Raw genomic sequence first — 19,549 nt, 5'->3', positions numbered from 1 at the left:
TAGAAGGAGGTGAGGGTGTGGTTGAGAAAATAAGTATCTCTGGAAATATTGTGGTGAATGGAGGGCGAAAGGCTAAACATTTGGAATTTTGAAAGCACAATTGTAGGCGAATTGGGTGATAGTTTTTATTCGAAGGACAGGCACAGAAGAATGTAGGATATGGAAGTTGGATGTGCTTGGAGTGTGATGCAAGAACGTGATCTGAGATGGCCATATTTGTAATTGATATGATGAGACTAGCAAATCATTGAAATGACAAGGTCAAGTAGGTGGCTATTGTTTGGGAAGTTTACATGGAAGAAGAGATTTAAGGAGGCTAGGAAGACAGTGAACACTGAGAAGAGAGAGCATGATGAGTTGAGTTGGAGGTTGAAATCATGAGGATGAGAAATGGTTCGGTGAAGATGCTGTGGGAGAAAAGTAGTGAGAAATTATTTATCCAATTTGGGATATAATCCAGGATATTGTTCATGATTGATGAATCAGATGGTGGATTTGTCACAAGCACCCAGACCATTTCCTCAATGCCCTAGATATCTTTGTAACTCGATCTCCCAGAAGGTATGGTTTTCCTAGTGTAGGAGGTTTTTGAGTTTTCCCTGTTGGTAACATCACATTTTTGATGCTCAATGTACATTACTACCCCAGGACAATAGTTGAATTAAAAGTAAGGGCTATTTTCTGGCAATTTCTCGGCAGGAGTAGGAAGTGTTTCGATTGATAGATCAAATAAACAGTTAATGGCAAGAATATGTCACTGGCATATTTCCTATCGTGAATGTTCAGCGTCAGAAACACTTTGGAGTGCCTGGCATCCAATCACAGCAGCTGGTCGAATTTAAATTAACCTGGACTAGAAAGGTAGTCTCAGTGATGACTGATTGTTGTAAAAACTCATCCAGTTGAATAATGCCCTTTAGGAAAGGAAATCTGGGGCAGGATTCTCCGGCCAGTGACACCAAAATTGCATTCGGCGATTGGCCAGAGAATCCCTGTTTGCGCCTAAATTGGGGACGATGCCGCTTTTACAATGCTCCGCCCCCGATGGGCTGACTACTCGACGGCGCGGGTCGCATGTCCTCACAACATTTGGGAACCTCGCATGGCGGCTGCGGACGGAGTCCAGCGTCGCCACAGTCGGGGAGGGGAGCCGTTCCGCTGGCAGGGGAGCTTTGGCGGGGGCTGGGGGCACTGGTAGGGGGTGGTCAGGAGTGGCGAGGGATGTGACAGTGGGACAGTTTTTGGCATGCAGGGTCCGTGCATGGCCGTGCCATGTTGCATGGCTGCAGGCCACCGTGTGCATGCATGGCCATGGATCCGGCAATTCTCCGGCTGTATCTGCAGGTAAAACTGGGGGCTTTACGCTGCATGGCTGCTAGCCCCCTATCAGACGGAGGATCAGTGTGGGGAAGGTGCCATTTTTTCTGGCGTAAAATGCCACTGTCCCCACACCGCCGTCAGCACTTAGTCTGCATGTGGTGAATGTATTCACCATAATGTATGCATGATACCATAACCTGTAACCTGTGACCTGGAAGTGGTGATATGAACTGCTTCCAGATACTGTACTGTAACCCCGGTATGGCTCCGCCTCTGGCTCAGCCCACACCAGGGCCATATATAAGCCGGCCTCTTGTGGGCGGCATTCATCTGTACTGCTGACTCTGGCTGGGCAAGTTCATGACGAATAAAACTCGCTCTCTCTGCCTCACTGTGAATTGAAGGTATATCAATTTATTAGTCATCGACAGCACTATGGAAGCCGCTCTAAAACCAGACAGGCTCGAACTCGACGCCCGCGCGTCCGAAGCCAAGGAAATATTCGAACATTGGCTCCGATGCTTCGAGGCCTACCCCGACTCCTCCACAATGCCTCCCACTAAGACTCTCAAGCTGCGTCTCCTCCACGCCTGGGTGAGCCATCGAATCTTGGTAGTGATCGAGAGAGCGACCACGTACGAGGCGGCGGTCGCAACTCTCAAGGCACATTTCGTGAAGCCCGTAAATGAGGTGTTTGCTAGACACCTCCTCACTACTCGCCGTCAACATGCCAGAGAATCGCTGGACGAGTATCTCGAAACCCTGTTCCTACTCGCGAGGAATTGCAGCTATCGCGATATGACGGCGGAGGAAGATATGAACTCACAGATCCGGGACACCTACGTGGCGGGGGTCCGCTCGAACTATATCAGGCAGCGCCTGCTGGAAAATGGGAGCTCCGACCTGAGGGAAACGGTAAAGCTAGTGACCTCACTAGAGGTGGCCTACCAGAACCTCAGTGCGTTCCCCGCGGGCCTGCAGAACCCCTCGTGGATGCCCTCGTCACGACCCCCGTCGGACCCGACTATGTCGCAGGCCTGTGCCGCGCTTCTGCTAGCCCAGCCTGGGGAACCGCAGTGCTACTTCTGCGGCCAGGGCCAACATCCCCGGCAGCGCTGCCCAGCCCGCACATCAACGTGCAGCGATTGTGGGAAAAAGGGGCCCTTCGCTAGAGTCTGCCTGGGCCGGCCGAAGGCCCAGAAATTGAAAACACACCAGGCCCGACCCATGGACTTGCAGCCCCACTGACCCTGCAATGTGGCTGGGTGCCTGCCTGGAATGCCCCCGTCAGATGCGTCATCAGCATCGTGCGACTCGTGGGGGCCGGCAACTTGGTCGCCATCTTCGCCCCAGCCCGACACGTGCGACTCATGGGGGCCGCCATCTTGTGACTTCACCGACCACACAGACTACCCGCAGCTGGGCGCAGTCATCCTCGACTAGTCGCAGCCAAAACAGCTGAAGAACTCCATGATGTTCGTCAGGGTCAACGGGCACAGGACACTCTGCCTTTTCGACTCCGGAAGCACAGGGAGCTTTGTCCACCCCGACACGGTAAGGCGCTACTCCCTCCACACCTACCCTGCCTCCCCCTCATGGTGTGCAGCCTCGCGACCCTCAAGGTCTTTCCCCCTTCACTCTTTGCGAATCTAACTGTAAGCCCATCGCCACCAGGAGCAGACGGTACAGTTCGCTGGACGTGACGTTTATCAAGTCGGAGGTCCAGCGACTGTTGAGTGAAGGGATCATCGAGGCCAGCAACAGCTCCTGGAGAGTGCAAGTGGTGATCGTCCGGACTGGGGAAAAGAATCGGATGGTTGTGGACGACAGCCAGACAATTAACCGATTCACGCAACTCGATGCGTACTCCCTCCCCCGCATAGCGGAGATGGTCAACCAGATCGCACAGTACCGTGTGTTCTCCACGGTCAATCTGAAGTCGGCCTACCACCAGCTCCCAATCTGCCCGGAAGAGCGCCACTACACTGCATGCGAGGCAGCCGGCCGGCTCTTCCACTTCCTCAGAGTCCCCCTTCGGCGTCACTAACGGGGTCTCGGTCTTTCAGAGAACGATGGACCGAATGGTGGACCAGTCCGGTTTGCGGGCTACATACCTGTACTTGGACAATGTGACCATCTGCAGCCATGACCAGCAGGACCATGATGCCAACCTCCAGAGCTTCCTCCAGGCCGCCCAATCCCTCAATCTCACATACAATGAAGAAAAATGCGTCTTCCATACTACCCGACTAGCCATTCTCGGCTATGTCGTAGAGAACGCAGTTCTAGGGCCCGACCCTGACCGTATGCGCCCCCCTCACAGAACTCCCTGTATGCGCCCCCCTCTTCACAGCCTCAAGGCCCTAAAACAATGCTTGGGGCTGTTCTCCTACGCCCAGTGGGTCCCCAACTATGCGGACAAAGCCCGCCCACTTACTCAAACAACCACTTTTCCCCTGACGGATGAGGCCCGCGTGGCCTTCAACTGCATCAAGACTGACATCACCAAGGCCGTAATGCACGTGGTGGATGAGTCTATCCCTTTTCAGGTAGAGAGCGACGCATCAGACGTTGCACTGGTCGCCGTACTCAACCAGATGGGCAGGCCAGTAGCATTTTTCTCTAAGACCCTCCACGCTTCCGAAATTCAACACCCCTCGGTCGAGAAGGAAGCACAAGCCATAATGGAAGCCGTGCAGCACTGAAGGCACTACCTAGCCGGTAGGAGATTCACTCTCGTCACCGACCAACAATCGGTAGCCTACATGTTCGGCAACGCACAACGGGGCAAAATAAAAAATTATAAAATCTTGAGGTGGAGGATCGAACTCTCCACCTACAACTGCGATATCAAGTATCGTCCTGGGAAGCTCAACGAGCCCCCAGATGCCCTGTCCCGTGGCACATGCGCCAGCGCGCAAGATGACCAACTTCGGGCTATCCACAATGACCTGTGCCATCTGGGGGTCACCCGGCTTACCCACTTCATTAAGGCCCGCAATCTGCCCTTCTCCTCTGAGGAGGTCAAGGCCATGGCCAGGGACTGCCAAGTCTGCGCAGAGTGCAAACTGCACTTCTACCGGCCAGACAAGGCCCACCTGGTAAAGGCCTCCCGGCCTTTGAGCGACTAAGCATTGACTTCAAAGGGCCCCTCCCCTCCACCAACCGGAATATATACTTTCTCACCGTCATCGATGAGTACTCCCGCTTCCCCTTCGCCGTCCCCTGCCCCGACATGACCTCAGCCACCGTAATAAAGGCACTGCACAGCATCTTCACGCTGTTCGGTTTCCCTGCCTACGTCCACAGTGACCGGAGCACATCTTTCATGAGCGATGAGCTGCGTCAGTACCTGCTCAACAAAGGCATCGCCTCGAGCAGGACTATGAGCTATAACCCGCAGGGAAACGGGCAGGTGGAGAGGGAGAATGCAACGGTATGGAAGGCCGTTCTTCTGGCCCTTAGGTCTAGAAGTCTCCGGATCTTCTGCTGGCAGGAAGTCCTCCCTGATGTCCTCCACTCCATCAGATCGCTCCTCTGCACGGCCACGAACGAGACCCCTCACGATCGTTTGTTTATCTTCCCCAGGAAGTCCATCTCCGGGCTCTCGCTTTCATCTTGGCAGAAAACTCCAGGAACAGTCCTTCTCCGGAGGCACATGAGGAGCCATAAGACCGATCCCCTGGTTGAGAGAGTCCAGCTGCTCCATGCTAACCCCCAGTTTGCTTACATCGCGCATCAGGACGAACGGCAAGATACGGTCTCCCTACGGGACTTGGCGCCAGCTGGTTCCCCCGCCAACGTGCCCACCCCGCTTACATCCCCCCTCCCCGCTGCCCGCCGCCACTCACAGCACCCCATATGCCCCCCTGGGTCTCCTGTATTGTCCTGCGCCGACACTGCCACCACCCATCACCCCCCCACCATACCCCCGCACCCCAACCATTTCTGACACCCCGGACTGAGGCCCAAGCTCCAGACACAACGCCCCGAGAGTCACCACCTGCGACAACAGTGCCCGCCGCACCGCCAGAGCTGCGGAGGTCGAAGAGAACGATCCTGCCTCCAGATAGACTGAATATGTAATGACCCCACTTCACCCCCGCTGGACTTGATTTTTTTAACAAGGGGTGAATGTGGTGAATGTATTCACCATAATGTATGCATGATACCATAACCTGTGACCTGGAAGTGGTGATATGAACTGCTTCCAGGTACTGTACTGTAACCCCGGTATGGCTCCGCCTCTGGCTCCGCCCACACTGGGGCCATATATAAGCCAGCTCTTGTGGGCGGCATTCATCTGTACTACTGACTCTGGCTAGGCAAGTTCATGACTAATAAAGCCTACTGTTCACTCGCTCTCTCTGCCTCACTGTGAATTGAAGGTATATCACTGCAAATCGGAGAATCCAGCACCTGGTGTTCTTATCTGGTCTGACCTACATGTGATCCTATATGGTTGACTCTTAACTGTGTGGTAAGCCACTCAGTTCTAGGCATTTAGGGATGAGCAACAAATGCTGGTGTCACCTACATCCCAGGAAAGGATATGTCAAACAAACTACCTAAAATATATTACCAGCTAGCAGCATCCCCTCCTTCATATGCAAACATGTGAATGGAAGGCATGCCCTGCCCTCTGACGAAAGGAATTTGCAGACTAAAAACCCTGAGAAAAACAATTACCTCATCTCCGTCTTAAATGGGAGACTCCTTGGGTGGGTTTCTCCGTCCCCATGGGGGGATATAAATTAATTATTTAGTGGGACTGGCCCCTATGTTCCGGCCTTCTGTGATTCTCGGGCCCCGCAACCATTGGCGCGGATGGCTTGTGGCCTCAGCAATTGTGAACCTGACATGGTGGACCACCGTGAGGTTCACCATGCCAGGGCCATGCTGCTAGAGATCACCCAAGCCCATCCGAGAGCCACCCTGCCCTCACCCCCCCAACAGTGCACTGTCTGCCCATGCCTCATCGTGCAGTCCCCCGCCCCTGTGTTCCCCCTTGAGACCTCTATAATACGGGGACCCCCCCATGAACTCCTGTAATAGGAAAAACCCCCACAGGGACTTCTGTAAAGGCACTGTCAGGGTGCCCAGGTGGCAGTGTCAGGCTGACAGGGCACTGCCGAGGTGCCAGGTTTGCAGCGCCAAGGTGCCCGTGTGCTAGGTTGCCTATGTCAGGGACCGGGCCCAGGATGCCCTGCCCTTAATGAGGTGGGGCGAGGGGTGGCTCGGAGATACCTTAACAAGTAAATTGGGGTGTTGAGGGGAGGGGGTCCATAAGCCACGGTGGATGGTCGAGAGTTTTCTCATTTTATATTCCATCTGCCAAATATTTTCCCACTCACTTAACCTACATAAATCTGTTTGTGGACTCCTTATGTCCTCCTCACAATTTACACTCTGTCTTATCTTTGTGTCATCAGCAAATGTGTACATTCAGTCCCTCCATCCAATTCATAGATATAGAGTGTAAATAGTTGAGGCCTCAGGACTTGGTCCCTGTGAGGAGGATGCAGAGATTTGGACAAGTTCAGTGAGTGGGCAATGAATGGGAGCTGCAGTATAATTTGGATAAATGCGAGGTTATCCACTTTGGTAGCAAAAATGGGAAGGCAGGTTATTCTCTGATGGCCATAAATTAGGAGGGGGAATGTGTCACGATACCTGGGTGTCTTGTACACCAGTTGTTGAAGGTAAGCATGCAGGTGCAGCAGGCGATAAAGAACACAAATGCTATGTTGGCCTTCATAGTGAGAGGATTCAAATACAGGAGCAGGGATGTCTTGCTACACTTATACAGGACCTTGGTGAGGCCACACCTGAAATATTATACGCAGTTTCAGTCTCCTTATCTGAGGAAGGAGGTTCTTGAAATGGAGGCAGTGCAGAGAAGGCTTACCGGACTGATTCCTGGGTTGGCAGGGCTGATGTATGAAGAGAGATTGATTCTGTTCCGATTGTATTGGCTGGAGTTCAGAAGAATGAGGGCGGGATCTCATAGAAACCTGTAAAATTCTAACAGGACTAGACAGGTAGATGCAAGAAGGATGTTCCTGATGGTGGGGGTATCCAGACCAGGAATCACAGTCTAAAGTGGGGTGGCCACAATGGTAAACCCCATTGAGCGGCTGCAGGAACGGAGAATTCCACTGCCGGCAGGCGCGCGTCACGCTAGAAAATGTGGCTGGCGGACCGGGAAATCCCACTCTGTATATTTGCAAGAAGCAGTTAGCTCTTGGGGTAAAGGGGATCAAAGGATATGGGCGGAGGGCAGATCAGACTATTGAGCTGGATGTTCAGCCATGATTTGAATGAATCATGGAGCAGGCTCGAAGGGCTGAATGGCCTTCTTCTATTTTCTATGTTTCTATGTGACACTCCAGTAGCTAACCGAGTAACCTTACTCTCTGAGTCCTGTTAGTGCAACAATCTTCTGTTCATGATAATATGTTGTCCACCTACATTATGAGTTCTTATATTGTGTAGAAACCTTTAATGTGGCACTTTATTAAATTGTTTTTAGAAATCCAACTACAGGTCCCCCTTCACCCAAGTTACTTATTATTTCCTCAAAGAACATTAATAAATAATTCAAACATGATTTACCTTTCACAAACCATGCCTGATTGCATTAAGACTTTTTAAATGCCCTGCTATAACCTCCTTAACAATAGATTCCAGCATTAGGTTAACAAGCCTGTAGTTACCTGCTTTCTGTCTCCCACCTCCCATGAATAGAAAAGTTACACTCACTAATTTCCAATCATATGGGATCTTTCCAGAATCTGGGGAATTTTGGAAAATTAAAACAAATGCATCTAGTATTTCTGCAACTACTAATCATAAGATCCTAGGGTGAAATCCATAAGGATCTGGTGATGAGTCAGCCTTCAGGTCTCCTAGTTTTCTCAGAACCATTTCCCTGGTGATTGTTTTATGTTCCTCTCTTAAGTATTAAATCTTGCATGATAATTAACTTATTAGAAATGCGGGTTTCAGTAATGCGCTTAGCGAGTTTGAGTAGAGGTTTTTAATTCCCCTTCTGGACTTACCTTGGTTGATGCTGAAAGACCTATGGTTGTTGCAATGCGTAGCAGTTGGACAGAATATCACGCTGAAAGATTCTTAAGACATGCTTATCCAATTTTCCATTTCCCTAGTCCCGCATTATGGCTGAGAAACAGGGGGAGCACATGGAAGAATCTATACTATTGTTAATGTAGCAGAGATGTTACTGCTTTAGATTTTAAATTTAAAGGAGTAAAGTTTCATCTTTAATACATGTGGAGCCAGTGACATTCTGGTTGCCATCCCGGAACATGTGACAGTGTAGTGACATAGTGGTATTGTTGCTGGACTAGTAATCCAGAGACCCAGGAAAATGATCTGAGGACCCTGGTTCGAATCCCACCTCAGCAAGTGGTGAATTTAAACTCAATAAAAATCTGGTATTAAAAGCCTAATGATGACCATGAAACCATTGTCGATTGTCATAAAAAACATCTGGTTCACTAATGCCCTTTAGGGAAGGAAATCTGCCATCCTTACCTGGTCTGGCCTACATGTGAGCCAGACCCACAGCGATGTGGTTGACTCTTAAATGCCCTCTGAAATGGTCTAGTAAGCCACTCAGTTGTATTCAATCACTACGAAAACACAAAAAAGGAATAAAACCGGACGGACCACCCAGCATCAAACCAGGCACGACAAACCCAGCCCTTTGACTCTGAAAAGTCCTCCTTAGTAACATCTGGGGGCTTGTGTCAAAGTTGGGAGAGCTGTTTCATAGACTAGTCAAGCAACAGCCTGATATAGTCATACTCACAGAATCATATCTTACAGACAATGCCTCAGACACCACTATCACCCTGGGTATATCCTGTCCCACCGCCAGGACAGATCCAGCAGAGGTGGCAGCACAGTGGTATACACTCGGAAGGAAGTTGACCTGGGAGCCCTCAACATCGACTCTGGACCACATGAAGTCTCATGGCTTCAGGTTAAACATGGACAAGGAAACGTCCTGCAGATTACCACGTACCGGCCACCATCAGCTGATGAAACAGTACTCCTCCATGCTGAACACCACTTGGAGGAACCACTGAGGGTGGCAAGGGCGCAGAATTTGCTCTGGGTGGGGGACTTAATGGCCATCACCAAGAGTGGCACAATAGTATCACCACAGACCAAGCTGGCTAGGTCTTAAGGACATAGCTGCTAGACTGGGACTGCAGCAGGTGGTGAGGGAACCAACAAGAGGGAAAAACATATTTGATGCATCTGTCCATGATAGTATCGGTAGAAGTGACCACCACACAGTCCTTGTGGAGATAAAGTCCCATCTTCACATTGAGAATACCCTCCATCATGTTGTGTGGTACTACCACTGTGCTAAATGGGATAGACTTCGAACAGATCTAGCAACTCAAGACTGGCCATGAGGCGCGGTGGACCATCAGAAGCAGCAGAATTGTATTCAATCGCAATCTGCAACCTCATGATCTGGCATATCCCCTACTCTACCATTATCACCAAGCCAGGGGACCAACCCTGGTTCAATGAAGAGTGCAGGAGAGCATGCCAGAAACAACAACAGGCATACCGAAAAATGAGGTGTCAACCTGCTGAAGCTACAACACAGAACTACTTGTGCGACAAACAGCATATACAGCATGTAACAGACAGCTAAGCAGTTGTAGAACTAACGCATCAGATCTAAGTTCTGCAGTCCTGCCACATCCAGCTGCGAATGGTGGTGGACAATTAAACAATTCACTGGAGGTGGTGGTTCCATAAATATCCCCATCTTCAATGATGGAGGAGCCCAGAATATATGTGCCAAAGACAAGGCTGAAGCATTCACAATAATCTTCAGCCAGAAGTGCCGAGTGGATGATCCATCTTGGTCTCCTCCGGAAGTCCCCAGTATTACAGATGTCAGTCTTCAGCCAATATGATTCACTCCACGTGATATCAAGAAACGGCTGAAGGCACTGGATACTGCAAAAACTATTGGTCCTGACACTATTCCAGCAATAGTACTGAAGACTCAGGTAATGAAACAGTCCACGTCCAAATGCAGCAAGGCCTGGATAATATCCTGGCTTGGGCTGACAAGTGGCAAGTTACATTGGTGCCACACAAGTGCCAGACAATGACCATCTCCTACAAGAGAGGATCTAACGACCTTCCCTTGACATTCAATGGTATTACCATCACTGAATCCCCACAATCAAAATCCTGGGGGTTACCATTGATCAGAAACTGAACTGGACGAGGTATATTAATACTGTGGCTACCAGAGCAGGTCAAAGGCTAGGAGTCCTACAGCGAGTAACTCACCTTTGACTCCCCATCAACACTCAAGAAGCTCAACACCATCCAGGACAAAGAAGTCCGCTTGATTGTCCCCCCTTCCACAAACATTCAAACCCTCCACCACAGTGGCAGCCGTGTGTACCATCTACAACAGGGGTGGGCAAACTACGGCCCGCGGGTCGCATGTGGCCCGCCAAAGGTCTTTATGCGGCCCACCAAGTCATTAAAAAAAATTTAAAAAAAAATAAATTTGTAATTATTTTTTTTTAAGGTTAATGGGGGGGGCTGTTGGGTTACTTACTGGTATAGGGTGGATACGTTGACTTGAGTAGGGTGATCATTGCTCGGCACAACGTCGAGGGCCGAAGGGCCTGTTCTGTGCTGTACTGTTCTATGTTTTATATGAGGCGCCCAGAATCATAACCGGGTGAAGTAATTATTTTACTTAATATACTATGCGGCCCTTTAAGATTGTGAATTTCTGAATGTGGCCCTTGCACGGAAAAGTTTGCCCACCCCGATCTACAAGATGCACTGCAGTAACTCACCAAGGTTCCTTAGACAGCACCTTCCAAACCCGTGACCACTACAATCTAGATCAGGGGTGGGCAAACTACGGCCCGCGGGCCGCATGCGGCCCGCCAAAGGTATTTCTGCGGCCCACCAAGTCATTAAAAAAAAAAAAAAAAAATTTTTTTTAAAAAAAATTTTTTTTTTTTTTTTTTTTTTAATTTTTTTTTTAAAGGTTAATGGGTGGGGAGGCTGTTGGGTTACTTACTGGTATAGGGTGGATACGTTGACTTGAGTAGGGTGATCATTGCTTGGCACAACGTCGAGGGCCGAAGGGCCTGTTCTGTGCTGTACTGTTCTATGTTCTATATGAGGCGCCCACAATCATAACCGGGTGAAGTAATTATTTTACTTAATATACTATGCGGCCCTTTGTGAATTGTGAATTTCTGAATGCGGCCCTTGCACGGAAAAGTTTGCCCACCCCTGATCTAGATGGACAAGAGCAGCAGATATCCAGGAATCCCACCACCTGGAGGTTCCCCTCCAAGTCACTCACCATCCTGACTTGGAAATGCATCACCGTTCCTTCACTGTCGCTGGGCCAAGATCCTGGAACTCCCTCCCTAACAGCACTGTGTGTGTACCTACACCTCAAGGACTGCAGCGGTTCATGAAGGCAGCTCACCACCACCTTCTGAAGGGCAACTAGGGATGGGCAATAAATGCTGGCTTGACCAGCGACACCCACATTCTGTAAATGAATGAAAACAAATCTACACTACAAACCCTCATTTATCAAAGTACAGCCTGTTGTCATGGAGGTGCGGGGTTTAGATTGGAGACAGTTGTCTCTTCGAGCCTGGGATTGTGCTGTAGGTAGGCTCCGCCTATCTCCGTGGTGATATTTGATGTTTTCAATCACAGACCAATAGTCGAGAGAGAGAACGAACAGACATATATGATACATGTGATATAAAGAATGAGGTTGCCTAGTGAGGTACAAAAGGCCCCCTGCAGCACCCTTCTCAGGACCCAGCTGCTGTGAAATAAGGATCACTTCAATTCAGAGGCTCCTATTGGAATGAACTGTAATGATTCAGGTAACATATAGAAAAAGGACAAGGCTAGAAGTACAACTTCACACATGGCACACTAGTAGGGGGAAAGTACAGGCAGCAAGGTAGCACGGTGGTTAGTACAGTTGCTTCACAGCTCCAGGGTCCCAGGTTCGATTCCCGGCTTGGGTCACTGTCTGTATGGAATGTACACTTTCTCCCCGTGTCTGTGTGAGTTTCCTCCGGGTGCTCCAGTTTCCTCCCACAGTCCAAAGATGTGCAGGTTAAGTGGATTGGCCACGCTAAATTGCCCTTAGTGTCCAAAAAGGTTTTCATAGATAGATTTTCATAGAATTTACAGTGCAGAAGGAGGCCATTCGGCCCATCGAGTCTGCACCAGCTCTTGGAATGAGCACCCTACCCAAGCCCACACCTCAACCCTATCCCCATAACCCAGTAACCCCACCTAACGCTAAGGGCAATTTGGACCCTGAGGGCAATTTAGCCTGGCCAATTCACCTAACCTGCACATCTTTGGACTGTGGGAGGAAACCGGAGCACCCGGAGGAAACCCACGCACACACGGGGAGAACGTGCAGACTCCACACAGACAGTGACCCAAGCCGGGATTCGAACCTGGGACCCTGGAGCTGTGAAGCATTTATGCTAACCACTATGCTACCGTGCTGCCCCAGTTGGGCACTGTTACTGGGTTATGGGGATAGGGTGGAGGCATGGGCTTAAGTGGGGTGCTCTTTCCAAGGGCCGGTGCAGACTTGATAGGCAGAATGGCCTCCTTCTTCACTGTATATTCTATGACTCTAAGCATCACAAGGGTGCACACCCAGTATTGGCTTTCATTAAAATTGTCTTTTCACAAAGTTGTTGCGGAACTTGCTTATCAGCAATGTTTGAGAAAGCTTTCATTAGGTGATATGAATTGGTTCATGTGAGTTAACATGTAGAGAGAAGGGATTGTGAACAGACCTGTGGAACCCTTTGCCACAGAAGGCTGCGGAGGCGAAATCACTGAGTGTCTTTAAGACAGAGATAGATAGGTTTTTCATTAATAAAGGGATCAGGGTTTATGGGGAGAAGGCAGGAGAATGGGGATGAGGAAAATATCAGCCATGATTGAATGGCGGAGCAGACTCGATAGGCCGAGTGGCCTAATTCTACCCCTATGTCTTATGGTCTTTCAGTGGTGGGATAAGGGCAGACTGTTGATGCAGTAGCCAGATATGGTCGTCTAGAGCAGCTGGCACAAACATTCCTTGTAGCTGGCAATGAGTTGTCCTCCACAATATCACAAACTGCAATTGCTGCTTTGATCTTGGTTACTCAATGAGGAGATCTGTCTGAGGAAGGCAAGGTGCAACATGTAACACAACATTATTATCCTTGAGACCATAGCTGGAGTGAATTACTACACAATTCAGATAGATGTATATGATGGCTATTGTTAGAGCCATTGGCTCTGGTCAGCAGCATGTTGTACAACTCGAGGATGGTTTGATTTGATTTATTTATTGTCACGTATCCCGAGGTACAGTGAAAAGTATTGTCCTGTGTACAGTCCAGGCAGATCGTTCCATACATGAACACATAGAACACATTATAAATAACGGTTATAAAAGATCTAGGAAGAGGATCTGTAGTGGAGAACTCGCAGAGAGTTGCCACGCTCTGGCGCCATCTAAGAATTCAAGTGCTAATGAAGCACTAAAGTTTCACATGAGCAGGTTTGACACCACCGTTGTAGGAGAGTTGTGGTTTGTTGGTTTAGCACAGGGCTAAATCGCTGGCTTTGAAAGCAGACCAAGGCAGGCCAGCAGCACGGTTCAATTCCCGTACCAGGCGCCGGAATGTGGCGACTAGGGGCTTTTCACAGTAACTTCATTTGAAGCCTACTTGTGACAATAAGCGATTTTCATTTCATTTCATTTCAAATTCAAGCATCAGTGCTGTGAGTCATAAAAACAGAAAATGTTGGAAGCACTCAGCAGGTCAGACATAAGATCTAGGCTTAAAGGTTCTTTTGTTGGGCCAGGCTAATTCTGCTTTGTTGCTGTGTTGGAAAACTCCACTGGGAGATTTGACATAAAAGAAAATCTCAACCAATGAGGGATGATAACAGTTGAAACTGTGGTATAAGCTCCATCTCTTAATTGAGCCCAGGACTTTCCACTATTTAGAATGTACTTGCACAAACATGGAGCAGTAAAACCACTGAAATTATATTACGTATATAGTCCTCTTTTGACAGTAGCCATAAACATACCTGAAACCCATGATCTGCATGCCCATGCTGGAAGGAGATGAATAGACAAAAACGGGAAATAAAAGGAGCAAATGACAAAATAGAATGTATTTATCTTTGCCCTTTCCTTTCCTTACAGTTATTTGGCTGCGGAGCAGTGGCACAAGTTACCCTCAGCAGAGGAACCCATGGACTGTTTTTGACTGTTAATTTTGCTTTTGGATTTGCAGTGATGCTGGGTGCACTAATAGCTGGCCAAGTGTCAGGTATAATCTCATTTATACATCTTTCTCTCTCTATATAGATATATTAATATTCAAATAATATATATGCCATACGAAAGTACCATTGAAGACCTTGCACATGCTGATACAGGTAGAGCAACATTTTATAGAAAAATAACTACCTTTGGATCAGAGAAAATATTGTCATGGGATTAGTGACTGTGAACATTTGCTTCACTGAACTCTTTAGTGATGAACTGCTACACCTTATATATTTTCTCATTGATTCTTTAACATTTCATATAAGAATGGTTATCTGACCTCATTAACCCTTTCTGTTAGTTAATGACTTTTAAGATGTCATGGATCAATAATCCATCTTCCTAACATAGCACTGCAAAACTAGGCAGAGGGCAACAGAGAATCTGGAGGAAATGGCATGGAAGTCTTACATTTCATTGGAATTCAGCCTGGACTAATGAGGTGAAGTCTAGCCCCTCTGCCGTGATCATAAGACAAACAAATTTCAACCGAGTTCTGTGAAAGTATTTGCTGGATACGGGGAAAGGACAGAGAGTGTCATCCATTGGATCACTCTTTGAATGGGCTGGCACAGGCACGATGGGCTGAATGCCCTCCTGTGCTGTTCACTGGATGATTCCAGTGGCAGATGAACTGGGATGGTTGGTGGAGGAGAAAGTCCTGTGAAAGGCGAGGAAATTGGATGGGATTCATTGTCTCAATAAGCATATGGGAGAGTGATTGTTCAGGTAATTTCTGAGGTTTTAGCGTAGAAATTGATAAACGTGCACCTTTTTTTCAGGAGTAAATGGCTCCAAGCATACCAATTAAGCAGTGGGACAATCTGTGACCAATCTGTGCAGCATGGTAGCACAAGTGGATAACGCTGTGGCTTCACAGCGCCAGGATCCCAGGTTCGATTCCCCGTTGGGTCACTGCGGAGTCTGCACATTCTCCCCGTGTCTGCGTGGGTGTTCCGGTTTCTCCCACAGTCCAAAGACGTGCTGGTTAGGTGGATTGGCCATGCTAAATTGCCCTTAGTATCCAAAAAGGTTATGAGGGGTTATTGGGTTACGGGGATATGGTGGAAGTGAGGGCTTAAGTGGGTCGGTGCAAACTAGATGGACAGAATGGCCTTCTTCTGCACTGTATGTTCTATGTTAAAATTCAAAATGTGTGCTGCCTTTTTTTTAGGTGTTACAAGTGGATAATCATGAGATCAGGAGAAACTCTGTGTGAAATTCTACCTATCTTCCTGTACGTGACAATTCTGTGCTAGACCTTTGCAGCATATGTGTAGGCTACTTCAGTATTACAAACGTACAACATTTATTTTGGATTATCCACCAAATAATCACCTTCAGTATTGTTTTCTCAACTGTGTCAGAAGCATATGGTCAATGTTTTAAAAATACATCACACACTGGAATCCTTTGCACATGTTGAATGGTAATTATATGACATATGGTACTGCTGTGTTTAGGCGCTATTAAACCGTAATTGACACCTGGAAGTACAGTTTTAATCAATATTCTGCTTCCTGCTGTACCATATATGTGGCTAGGTAGGCGAACCAAGTGTGTTGTTCAGTTAGGTACTCCTAATCATGTAGAAAGCTATAGCTGCAGGGATGGAAGGAAGGAAAACAAAAAATAAATCTAAAATGCAGTCCTTAACATGATCAAGATGGTCCTGAAAATAAATCATGTTCCCCTATCATGGAACCTTAGAATCACAGAAGGAGGTCAAAAGGCCCATCCTGCCTCTGCTGTCTCTTTAGGAAAGCTATCCAATTAGGCTCACTTTCATGCTGTTTCTCCATAGCCCTGCACTTTTCTCCCTTTCAAGTATGAATCCAACTTTACGACTGAATCTGCTTCCACCAGTCTTTCAGGCAACGCATTTCAGATTACTATAACTTGCGTTAAATAAAATTCTCCGCGTCTGTCTCTTTTTTCCAATTACTTTAAATCGGTGCCTGCTGACCCTTCTGCCACTGGAAACAATTTCTCTTTCTTTACTCCATCAAAACCCTTCTTGATTTTGAAAGCCAATAGTAAATGTTACCTTAACCTTCTCTGTTACAAGGAGAACAACCCCAGTTTCTTCACTCCCTCCATATAATTGAAGTCCTCCAGCCCAGGTACCATTCCAATAGATCTCTACCTGCTCTCTGAGGCCATGACATCCTTCCTAAAATGTGGTGCCCAGAATCAGAAACAATATTCCAACTGGGATCTAAGCTGCAATTTAGTGTTTTATGCCTCTACTTGGGGGGCGGGGGGAGGGGGGTTGTGAGGGTTATTGATTTACCCATGTTGTTCCAAATGCAAATTAATGTTGCCTGTTATGCTCACTGACCTGTATTTACCTGATTTTATTCCTCCCCTTTTTGCTGGTAGTGTGTGTGTGTGGGGACGGGAGTGGGGGAGACAGACATTTGCAATCCTCCAGTCCTCTCATAAGGGGCACGTCAGTATGAGAATTACTAGAAAAATAAGAGTTTGCAGTTATATATGTCCTTTAAAATGGAAAAATGTTGCAAGAAACTTCGCACAGGCTTAATTAAAAAAACACGCCAAGTCAAAGGGCTCACTTCTCGAAGGTGATGAGGATTCTGATATCAGGCACACCACTGCCAGTCTGGGCCCTCCCCCAGCGATTGTGGGTGAATTTTTCCTGAGGAGACGCGGAGAAGGCAGCGTTAGCCACACGCTTGGTTCACAGTGGTAGGAGGTGGGATGTGAAGAAAGGGTTGGGGAGGGGGATGTAGGGGGAGGGGGGTGGAGGGAGGGTTGGTGGTCGCATGGAGAGTTGGGGCGTTGGATACTCCTGGGATTAACAGACCACTGAGTCTCATGTCAGTGATAGGGAACCTTTTCACTGTACCTCGGTACACGTGATAATTCACAAATCCAATCCAATCCATGGGGTGGAAAGTTCCCCGGGGGGTGGTGGACCTTTCCGGGGAGGTGGGGTGGGGGTTGGGGGGGGCGTGGGGTGCGTTGGTATCTACTCACTCGTGCTGCCTGGTGTTGGTCATTGATCTTTTTCTTGCACTGGAGGCCAGTCTTCCTGGTCCCACTCCCGGCGCTCACAGACATGGCCACCTCATCCCAGGCAGCACTGGTTTCCCTATAGCTGACTTTCCTGGACCCTCAGAGGAACAGGACATTCCTCCTGGCCTCCACAGCATCTAGCAACCTCCCCAAGTATGCGTCCCTGAATCTTGGGGCCGGTCTCCTCGGCGCCATTGTTGCAAGCTGGCTGGGCAAGTGCAGCTTAAGTGCTGCTCGACCTTGTTAGTGGGGGTCTGGCGAATGTGGTGCCAGCAAATCAATTAGTGAGCCTTCATTTGCGGTGAGCAGCCCGTGAGGCATCGTTGCCAGCCTCGCTGAGCTGAGCACTGGGAAGTTCACGGCAGTTCCCGCTCACTACAAAACTTGGAAACCTTTCCGGTTTCCCTATCAGTGACTTGAGAATCAGCAGTCTGTTATTCTCTGGCTTATCTCTACCATCCTTCTTGAAAAGTGAAACAAAATTAACTGTTCTCCAGTTCTCCCGTGGACAGAGGGGAGTTAAAAACTTGAGTAAGAGCCCCTGCACTTCCCTGCCTCATATTCCAAAGCAGCCTGGGATTCAATTCATCCAGTCCTGAGGATTTGTCTAATTTTAAGACTGTCAAAGCCTCCAATACCTCTTCACTTCCTAAGTCAAAGTGCTCAAGATTCTGACAATCCTGTACTTATGTCTTCTTCTTCCTGAGTGAAGACCGATGAGAAGTATTCATTTCACACCCTTCGCAATGTCCTGTGGCTTCACACATAGATTTGCCCCCTTGGTCTCTGATAGGCCATATTCTTTCCCTGGTTAACCTCTTCCCCTTAATGTATTTATAGAGTATCTATGGATTCTGTCTAATCTTATTCACAAGTATTTTTTCATGCCCCCTTTTTGCTCTTCTAATTGCTTTCTTAAGTTCTCTCTTGCACTTCCTATATTCCTCTCAGGCACAGTTGAATTTGTTCCTTTGGACTTGCTGGAAACCTTTCTATTCCTCCTAATTCAGTCCTGCATTGTCCTAGACATCCAGAGTTCCCAGAACTTATTGCTCTACATTTCCCCTTATAGGGGACATGTTGGACCTGTACTCTCCCCATTTCCTTTTTGAATGCCCTCTGCTGCTCCGCTGTAGGCTTTCCTGTATGCCCTCTGCTGCTCCGCTGTAGACTTTCCTGTAAGAAGCTGTTCCCAGTCAACTTGAGCCAGGCCCTGCCTTATTTTAGTAAAATCTGCCTTGCCCCAATCCAAAACTGTCTTTTGCACGTCATATTTTTCCTTATCGATAACAAACATGAACTGTACTGTGTTGTGGTTGCTATTACTAAAATGCTCCCCCATTGCTACATTGCAGACTTGTCCGGTTTCGTTCCCCAGAACCAGATCTAGCATGGCTGCATCACTTATTGGGTCCACTACATAATGCTAGAAAAATATCGCCTGAATACATTTCAAGAAATTTGACCTCTCTAAACTCTTTACACTATGACTATTTCAATTTATGTTGGGGAAGTTGAAACCCCCTAGTGTAATTACCCAATTATTATTCTTATACACCTCAGTGAATTGTCTATTTACCTGTTCCTCTATTTCCCACGGATTCTATGGGGGCCTATAACACACTCCCAGTAATGTTGATGCCCCCTTTGTATTCCTAAGTTCTACCCTTAAAGCCTCATTTGAAGACCCTCCCAAGATATCATCTCTCCTCGTTGCAGTAATTGATTCCTTAATTCATAGTACAACACAACCTCCCTTTTTACACCCTA

General features: G+C 48.1%; 1 protein-coding gene across 3 annotated transcripts in view; it reads left to right on the top strand.

Moving 5' to 3' along the window:
* Positions 1–19,549, top strand: part of LOC119962712 (aquaporin-3-like) — a 38,204-nt gene that overhangs the window by 8,497 nt on the left and 10,158 nt on the right. For 2 of the 3 annotated variants that reach the window (XM_038790682.1, XM_038790680.1), the window contains exon 2: positions 14,615–14,741. In XM_038790682.1, the coding sequence (XP_038646610.1) occupies positions 14,708–14,741 (34 nt within the window). In that variant the 5' untranslated portion in view covers positions 14,615–14,707. Of the gene's footprint in view, positions 1–14,614; positions 14,742–14,779; positions 14,851–19,549 lie in introns of all 3 variants that reach the window. The other variant, XM_038790681.1, reaches the window with a different exon arrangement.

This window comes from Scyliorhinus canicula, chromosome 3 (genome assembly GCF_902713615.1).
Source record: "Scyliorhinus canicula chromosome 3, sScyCan1.1, whole genome shotgun sequence".
Classification (NCBI taxonomy): Eukaryota; Metazoa; Chordata; class Chondrichthyes; order Carcharhiniformes; family Scyliorhinidae; genus Scyliorhinus; species Scyliorhinus canicula.
Note: the sequence above shows the minus strand (reverse complement) of the source record. Positions and strands in the feature narration are given on the sequence as shown.